The 10178-nt window shown below is 36.5% G+C and overlaps 1 protein-coding gene across 1 annotated transcript in view; it reads left to right on the top strand.

Annotated features, from left to right (window-relative positions):
- Positions 1–9886, top strand: part of LOC137616445 (mitochondrial glutamate carrier 1-like) — a 176338-nt gene extending 166452 nt beyond the window's left edge. Inside the window, 1 exon segment of the mRNA XM_068346198.1 lies at positions 4563–9886. Coding sequence (XP_068202299.1) covers positions 4563–4704 — 142 coding nt within the window. The 3' untranslated portion in view covers positions 4705–9886.
- The last annotated feature ends 292 nt before the right edge of the window (positions 9887–10178 follow it).

Raw genomic sequence — 10178 nt, forward strand, 5'->3', positions numbered from 1 at the left:
GCATAAGCACCCACCCCACAGATAGGAGGCTGATGGCTAACGACAGAACCCAATACTCGGACACGAGTGGGCGCCGACGACGATTGTGACATAGAAAGAATGCTCTGGCTCTTAGGAAGCTGGTATCCCTCTTCCTGAAGGGGCGTTAGGTCTTGCCCTTCACTCGGTAACTTTTTGGTTGGTAGAGAAGTTTGTGAACCGTTACCCAACACTAACTCTCTGCCAAGCGAAAGCTAGTCCATTCGTTCGCCTTCCCCATTCTTGTCGTGAATTGGAGGAGCGTCCTTAGTGTCATTCTCCTCCATCAGGAGGTAGTAATGGAATACACATGTCGAAAGATTCCTTCTGGGTAGCTACCACTGGGTCATCGGTTGCAGGCGAGCGGTCCAAGACGCACCAATCACCAGCACTTTAGGCCAGGTAAGAGTAGGCTATACTCTGCTCTTAAAGCCACCCTCCTTTTCTAGGAAGAAGTAACAGACCTGATCCGGTGTCTGTTACCCTGGGAATCAGTTAGTACAGTCAAACGGATCACAAGCCCAGTTGGCAGATACTTATGGCATACTCCCAGAAGGTATAGTTCCTTCAGGGATTGAGTACCTGCATTGTTTGGGTAATGTGAAACATACTCCATTTAACTTTGTGGTCCCTTCTGTGGGAGCCACTGGAGTGGCTGCAAGTTAAGGGTTATGTCTGGAGAGAGAGGAAGAGACTACGAAGAGAATGTGCATATCTGACCAGTCTCCTTTTAGCAGTCACGGAACCATCACCACCACCTAGTGATGAATCCCCTAGGTAGAGCTTAGATACCTTTCCCTTGGGGGAAGCTCAAACAGTCTTTCCCACAGGGTCTCAGGGTGATATGGTCCTTGTCATTAAGGCAAGAGTCCACCCACCTACTGCTAAACTGAGTAGGGCATCATAGGGTCTTGCTCTCCAAGATTGTCACTCATTGCCATGTGCTTAGGCTCCAGAATGGGACGATCCTAGTCTTCGGGGCACACACGCGCACGCTTCCTGCTAATCTAATGAGTGAATCCTAAGGTTCACTCTCTTCTTTGTATTGGCAAGAAAGTAGGAAAGTTTCTGACTTTTAGGGGATGGGGATGTCACTTTCTTTTGTCTCACTGACTGTGTGATGAACATCCAGTGCTAGTCAGTATTGGACACCAGTCTCAGACTTTCTTGATTCTATCGCTCCATGTAATTTGTCATGGTGGTGCCTAATTCCACATCAAGGTCCTTCTCATTAACCTCAACAGGAGCAGCTTGCATGCAGAATACATTTGCCAAGAAACCATCTCCTGTGTCCTGGCAAGGGAGAGGATGAGTCATTGCCATACCAAACATTTCCTTTAATATGCCTGGTTTGACACTGCTAACCTCGTATCCTTGGAAGGGAAATAGATTTCAAGTGTTCTAGTGTACCCAAATGGAAGTTCCTTTCTTACCGGGACTCTTCATCTTTCCGATCCCCATGCAGAAATGAGGAAGGGTAATTCAATAACCTCCTGACATCTAATCATCGGTACAGTATATAGAAGGTTTTAGGATCTAACCAAGTTCTGGTTTAAAAAGAAGCCAGTACAACTTGGGGACTTCCTCCCTCCATTGAATGTATCCCAATTTTAAGGAATAAAAATTTAGTTTGTATATGATGAGTAACAAATGAATTTTAAAATTAATCTATACTTTAAAAATTAGTTTGTAGATGCCGAGTAGCAAATGAATTTTACAAATAATCTTTACCATTTCTTTAAATTATGTCTCATCTCCGCCACCATTCTCTATCTTAGGCTTAGGGTCTAAAGTGGCTATTCTGTGACATGCAGGTGGGCATGGCTTTCCAGTCACACTACCTGTCATTGCTAAACTACCTTCTTACTATTCACAGGCCATTCCAGTGGTGCACAAAAGACGTATCCTTACATTAAAGAACTCAGATTTGTACTTTATAATTTGGGGAAAAAAAAAATAAAAATTTTTCCTTGCTTTTTATATATTAATTTAAAGATCTCAGATCTCTTGTGTGACAACATCACCGCCTTAAATGGTGGGTAAATTAGAGCCCCATAGGTAAGTGTCGCATAACACTCGAGGGGGCCGAGTTCCTGGGCTAGGCAAGAATGTTCAAAGATCATCAAGAACATGGATAACTCTCACAAGGAGAGGAGCTCGAAACAAACTATAGTGCTTTCACAGCTTCTCTTGACGCAGGTAGGTGAGAAATCCACGACCTGCTGAATAGCTGCTCTGATGAGTGCATAAAATGGCCCCCCATTTCCTTGACATAAAGCTGTGGAGGACCATTGAAGTCCTCCAACAGTCAAATATCTCTTGCAAAGATTTTTGTACAAACTTTTTCACTGTGGAGATGCTGGATAGTCTGCAGTTGTGAAGCACATGCAAGTTGTCTGATTAATGGCAATTCTGTAATTGTAAACTCTAGAACTTTGCCATTTTATCCTCATAAGATAACTTTGTGATCTTAGTAAAGTTTGCAAGTGACAGACCATTTGTCCCACTACAACCCAGACTGAACAGAGGACATGGTCATATTATCCACATGCATGGAATTAAGAGGGCGGCCTTGCCCTAACCCTTTTCAGGGAAAAGTGTCCTGCTTCTCCGTAGACAGAAGGATATATTTACAGGTAGGGTTCTTTCTCAAAAGGTATGTAGTAAGCTTTACAAACTAGGGACTTTCTATGCAATTAGCTAAAATTAATGAAATTCTGTTCCAGAAACTGTACAATCTTTATTGCTCAAGACCACATTGGCAAGGCCCAACCATGGCAACCAATAAGAGTTGAGAATCACGTAGTCTTGAAGGTGCTTGGACAGAAGTGCGAAAGTTGTCTCTCGGGTGGCTGAACCCGCTAGCTAGTTGAGAATACCCGAGGAACTTTCCCTTAAACGCTGGGCACAGGGCTATTTTAGTCTATATTTTGATGGTTCATGGGGTCCCCTGTAATAGGAATATAATATTGTACAAAATAAGAAGAGGCTGTAAATTGCAAACAGTAAGACCATTTATCAAATTCCCTCTGTCTGGCTGGGATGAAACTTTAGTTATGGTAAGGGAATATATATTTTGCTTTATTGCATGACTAGACAGAGGGTATTTACAGTCAACCTTGTTAGTGAGCAGAGAAGCAGGAATAAGGGCTTCCTCACAAGGGGGAACAGTCGTGAATCATGCTTCCGTGCAAAGACTTACATTAACAACAGGAAGAGCCTTTATGTACATCAGGCACTGTAGGAGTGAGAGGGGTAAACTCATTTCCAGCCAGCATCCAGATTTCGAGGTTGAAGGTGTACCTCAAGAGACATCCATTGCCAGAAACAGTTAATGCCGTGACAAAAACACTTTGTTATTGCTCATGACCTCCCAGGCTCTAGTGTCAAGCCTTGTGGCCCAAAATCCTTATTCCAATCTACGTACTGAAAGCTACTTACCGGTTTTTAAGGTGGGAGAAATAGAAACTAAGGAGTCAGGGACTTGAAAAGCAATTGGACGAGACTATAAGAGAGCCCCTCATGTGGGACTTTTTGCCTCTTGTAAGGGGGCGAGCAAAAGGAAAAAGAAAATTAGCAACATTGAAGGCATTTTACGTATGCTTCCTCTTGCCACTTGTACCAACCATCTGAATCATTGTATACAGCTATGTCCTTGAAGGTTGAGGTCATTGATATCTTAAAACAGGGATGCCCAAAAAGGATCACATCCCAAAGAGAAGTCTTCATATAATTTGCTGAGAGTAAACAGTGGGCCGTAAAGCTTAACAGACCAACTGTGGAGTGGTCACATTTCCCCCCTCCATGCATAATAACAATGGAATCGAGGGTTCCAGGGAATCTGTGAGTGTCTCTGCAGAGTTAAGAGAAAGGAAGAATATACTTTCCTCTTAAACATCAGGTGAAAACTGAGTATTGCATAACCCAACTTGCACCATTAGGAAGGAGCTCAAGCATAAATCGAAATGGAAATTTATGCGGACAGTCAGGATCAGTAGAAAGCCATATATGAAATAATACTGTAGGTTCTTGAGAGGGTACTTTTGCATTTCCACCTTACTCTTAGTTTGCTGCTTTAAAAAGAAAAAAAAAAAAGGGGCACGATAGTTACAAAGAGCAGAAGAGGTCTGATCAATACAATGGCTGAGATGAAAGTGGGTCTTTGGTGATGGTAATACTTTTGGTAACCTCTCGGTCTGTTATCTTTAAACTGTGATTTGAAAACCATCAGTTGCTAACTTTATGCCATAGGCATTTCTTCATGTTAAAAAAGAACAAAGGTTTGTTACTTTGTTTTAAAAAAAAATTACAATGGTAATTATTCACTTTCACATACTGCACAGTATTTTAGTTTTCAGATCATGACCTTGTTCATTGCACCATATTTGTATCAGGGTGATCATCAAACAAATTAATCATGCCTTCATTAAGGGTGATTATTTTTGTATCTATTTGTATAGTACAAATAAAAATAAAGCTATTTAAAGTAATTTCTGTTAAATAGAATTTCTTGTTACCTTTAATGTTTTCTTTTTTCTTTGCAGCAAGATAGTCAAGAATGAGGGACCTCGAGCATTCTTCAAAGGAGGCGCTTGTAGGATGATAGTCATAGCTCCACTGTTTGGTATAGCACAGATGGTGTACTATTTTGGAGTTGGTGAAGCAATTCTTGGATACAAGAAGTGAATAATCAAATGATAGACATCAGAGACAGTGAACTTCCATTTTTTGACATACTGTCAGTGCCCTGTTAAAAAGGTTAGCAGGATATAGTTTTAGTGATCAAATAGCAGGGACTGTTTCTTACTAAAGATATTATCATGGGTTGTGAGGTGATTTGAAGTACATGACAAAGATCTCTCTGTTTTACATCGCATATCCTAATTGCTTGTAGCTTCTAGTGTTAGGAGAGAAGAGCTAAGTACAGCATGCCATAACCAAGGGCTTCAACCTCTTAGAATTGGGTCTTCCCGTTGCCTAAATGCTGTCATGGGAAATCGTGTACTGCATATGGCACCATTGCAGTTTCAAGACAGTTCAGATTGTACCACTAGTTAATACAATTGCACTTTTTATGATTTAAATTAAATTTTCTCCCTACAAATTGCGCCAATATTTACCGCATTTTAATTAACATATTAGTATATCAATTTGTTCCCTCCAGATAAAGCAAGTTTTCCAAGTCTGCTTTGCTCGTTTCCCTAATGTTTGTGGGTAGTCAGGTTTATTGTAAATCCCTCTACCTTCAGCAAAATTAGCAGGCTTAAGGAAACAAAATTTATTTTTGCTTAGTGTAGCAATATTTTTGTATGGATAGTATTATTATTTTCTTATACTGTATTTGTAGAGGTATCTAACGTAGATCTTGGATTTGGATGATTTGCTTGAATAGAAAACCCTTAAAACAAAGAATTTCATGTTACTAGGACTAGACTTGAAATTCTGTAATATTTTAAGCTTTTTTTTTATTTGGAACTTTCAAGTAGCTTGTGTAGGAATTTATTGTCAGCTAAAGCTAAATAAAGGGTGCCATCAGTAGTTTCTATAGGTTGGTTAGAAAATTGTTGAAGTTTGAAAGGGGAACTTGAGCATTATTCATAGATATTGAAAGAATTTTCTGATTTAATTTAAAATTTTTAGTAACAAGTTTTTAGAATTATATTTATGAAGTACTGTACAATTTTGGTATTGATTCATGACAACTAAATAAGGTATAATATTGTTCCTTCTTGATAAAAATTGTACCAATGTTGCAGCTATACAAAATGGTTTATTTGTTTGAATTATAATATCACAAAATAATAAGAATTAACATTGAAACAAATATTTACTGTGATTAAAAAAATTCTATATCTAGAATAAGGCTTGCAGTGCTATTGTTTGTTGAGTGTTTGATCATCAGTATCGTCAACTATAAAGGCAAATGATGTGTATAAAAAAATAAGCAGGTATTATTTTTTTTTTATCATGGGCTTCAATTAACAAACACTTATTTGAAATGTTTTGTCTTCCCAAAGAAGTGGTTCCTGCAAGATTTGTAATGATATCTGTTATATAACTGGTGTATAAAATGTTAGCAACGCTAAAAGATGTATAGTGATATCTGTTGTATAACTGGTATATGAAATATATAGCAACACCCCTTAAAGGAAACATATTGTACGGAGATTTTAAGCAGCATAATGCTATTGAGGAATTTATAAATTAGATAAACCAGAATGGTATATCCTTTTAAGCATTAAATAATTTAATCTTGTACATACAATATCAAAAGATTTTTTGCACTTATTAATGCTAATGAAACTAATGACAAAACTACTAGTAAACCACTGAGATATTGATCCAATGGAGAGAGCACCTATTCATCAGTTCTGGTTGCAATGTTCTTTAATATATAAATACAAGTTTTAAGGTTAAAGTGCATATGGAAACATTAATTTCTGAAAATAAGACAGATTATATAGTGATTAGTATTGCAAATTAATCAAGTTAATGATACCAAATTCTAAAGGTTCTTAGTTGAGAATTTATAGTAAATTATACCATGCCAGAATATTTTTTTTTCAAATTGAATAATGAAAATAATACGTCAGAGGTTTATAATGTGTGTTGATTTAATGTAATGTAATAGCCTTTCCTGTGGTGTGTAAATCAGTGCTGTTTATAGTGCCTGAAGTGTATGAAAACATACACAACTTGTGCTTTCATCTGGAGAGATTTAACATTGAAAAGATTTGTAATGGAATGTGATAAATTAAATACCAGTGACCAAGCAAAGAAAAAAAAAATTGTTTCAATCTAGAATCTTTGATCTTGAAATTCTAGAGGTACAGTTTAATGTTTGATGACCATAAATGGAATTTTGTCTTAAACAAAAGTGAAATTTCTGGATATCAGTATGCTTAAAAAGAAAAAGGAATTGCTATAAGATTTGTATCTGGATATGTTTCAGTTGGTTGACCTTATATAAAATCTAAATTAATTACTATCCCAATTTTATAAGCTAGTTATTTAGAATAAAAAAAAAATGGAATAACTCAGTGTACCATTAGTGTCAATGAATCATGTCACTGATGGATCCGGACAGACTATCCTAAGTGAGGGTTATTAAGTGATGTCTTTGTGGCAAATTAAATCTTCAGATTACTATCACTAACATTAGGATATACTACAGTACAATATTATATAAGGTAAGACCACGCTAACCTACTGACCTAGCCCCATCACAGGTCCCACTTTTCCATTTTGGTTGGTATATTCATAGTTATTTGAAGATGTATAAAAAATTTAACCACTAAATTCTTTTAGACTTTAATAGAGCTCACATAGTTTAATTTTAAATTGCAAAATTTTTTATACCAAGTAGTTGGACAGCTAAATAAAAATATCAGATTGAAAGGATGAAAAGCAGCATGCAGATAACTCATGAGATGAGACTAAGAAATGTTACAGTTAACCAGGAGTAGCGCCTGTGCAGCATGCTATAATCAGTAACCTCTTATGGAGCCATACATTAAAACCTGTGCTGGGACCAAAGGTTATTTCTAACATTGCAAACTCAATATAGATATATCAAACAATAACTTTCATGCTTTTCACACAAGCAGTATAAATGATAGCCCATAGTTCTAATGCCAAATAATAACTGGATACCTTCACATTATTGTGCATGGTTGGTGAAGAAGTGCCAATAGGAAATGTGAGTATAAGTATTGGAGAGAGAGAGAGAGAAACTAAAGGCCCTTCCACACACAGGGCAAATGCATGGCAGCCAGACAGTTACCAATTTTGTTGTAAGGGTAATAATCAAGTGTATGTGACGTCATAGACGAGGAAACAATGAGCAAACCATCGAAGTGCTTGTGCCCCTTGTTGAGCTACTGGATATGTGCCTGACTATTGTCCGGCACAACTCTGACTGCACTCTTCCCTCTGCCCAGCCCAATTCATATGTTCCCCTGCCTGTGGATACTGTCTGCCTTAGACTGTTTGATCTGGTAACACAGTTTCAAAGCCAAAGAATTACAGGCAAATCAAAGTGCCCGTCCTGCATTTGGCCCTCATGTGGAAGGGGCCTTAAGGGAGGTATATTGAAAGAATATAAAAAAAAAAAGTTTGCACATGGTTTCACACCAGTAGAAAAGAGGCCACTTTGAAGTTATATAATGAAAGTTGAGCAAGAATTTCAGAAGAGATCTTGTTTAAATTAATTTACCAAACCCTCAGAAAATGCTTACCCAATTAAATCTTGTACATCACCAAATATAAAAGTAACCATACCCATAAATACTGGCATTGGTAGCATAGATATCCATCTGCCTCAAAACAAGGGGAAGCCTTATGAAAAAGAAATAATGTTATGGCACAGCCATTGGGGAATAAAAATGCCTTGACACAACCATTGGGGACTATAAGAGACTTAAGCCACTCTTATAAAACCTTTCATTCTAACTCCTAAATGTATTATGTAGTGTTAAATTGACATATAAAAATGAGTAGTCATTTTTTTTATTTTAAGGAAGGTGGGACAAGTTGGCTTCTGAGAAATAGTAAATGGGACTTTAGAAGATAATACATTGAGTCAATCTTCAAAAACTATAAAAGGTTGAATGACCAGGTCAGTATTTCAGGATATGAAGTTTTTTCTCCAGACAAGGTCTCATTAATGTAAAACTATGACTGATATACCCAAAAAAAATATTCCAGGTACAAATCTGTCACTCTGCTTTACTTCGTCAGCAACTGAAAAATATCAAGTGTAAAAGTGTATGACTGGATTTATAGTGGCATTTAAACAGACATTATTCATTCTATGTAGTGCGGTCGAACAAAAAATATTTATGTAAGTAATTATTCGTATAAGTTAAGCAATAATAATACTTTCATATGTACAAAACCCTGCTTTATTAACTTTTTCATAAATTGAAAGCATGATCTGCTCACTATGTTAGGTAGAAACCGTCCACTAATCTTATCCACAAACTACACTACATTACTTATCTTACCAATGCCAAATCTTTCAGATGTATATGAATAAAATATTAAAGAGATTTATGAACATTATACAAATATTTTCTTACTTAACTACTTTATCGAAGAAGGAATGTGATACTCGATGTTTTCACAGCCTTGCACTTCTGTAACCCATGGCACTTGACAGCACATAAAAACCTTGGCATACACTTGCTGTAGATATAGATTGCATGAAGATTAATGTTGTAACCTGTAGAGATCAGTGCACTTTAATAAAATAGTTGTTCCTATTAAAAAGGAAAATAAGAGAAAGCTGATTGTGCACAAAATATTCCATGTGACAAATCAAGCTCAATGGGTCTTCCTAAGATGTTAAGGAGTGATGAATGTACGAGGTGCATTAAAATGTTCAGTTGACATTGTAGCAGTGTAAACTAGATATAACAATGTATTGAATGCAAACTTAAATGTGTAATGTACTAAACTTAGTCAGACCATTTAATGTTATGCTTAATTGTTGGTTTAAACTGCTGTATTTCATAATTAGGAATGTTGGAGATGATCTCAAAATATGTTTATAGCAGGTACTTCGATCAGTATTGCATACCATACCGGTTACTAAGATTTACTTGTAAAATGCCCAACAGTGATATTACATGTGAAAGGCAGTTTACAATATGTTTTGAGCTTGAATATACTGTATAGTACAATAGGAATATATGAAATTACCTAGTTGTTCCTGTTATATAAGATACCACATTACATGAGGTTTATCTTAATGTAAACTGTCAATTAAATAAGATTGCAATCTTACTTGTTGGGCATTATATGTTAGAAATACTTGTATTGATCATGGTTAATGTGAATCTTCAATATATTTATAGAATGAAGTAGAGACCGTATTTTCAATAATCTAATCCTGTTTTACACTAAGTTTTTAATATACAAACACGTTAATGATAAAATGCCTTATTCAACACAAAATGATCTCCAGATAAATCAGTAAAACAAAAAGACAATAACTCCCCCTAATGTATATAAGTAAGCCGTGCTATCCCCTAAGTAAATCAGAGAGAAGGTTGATAGTTCAAAGCCATTTCTAGTGCACCCAAAGTCTGCAAAATTTATTGCCGAGTACAGCATATTTTTAGAAATTTTTCCTTTTCCTCCCATATTCATGAACAATC

This window comes from Palaemon carinicauda, chromosome 22 (assembly GCF_036898095.1).
Source record: "Palaemon carinicauda isolate YSFRI2023 chromosome 22, ASM3689809v2, whole genome shotgun sequence".
Classification (NCBI taxonomy): Eukaryota; Metazoa; Arthropoda; class Malacostraca; order Decapoda; family Palaemonidae; genus Palaemon; species Palaemon carinicauda.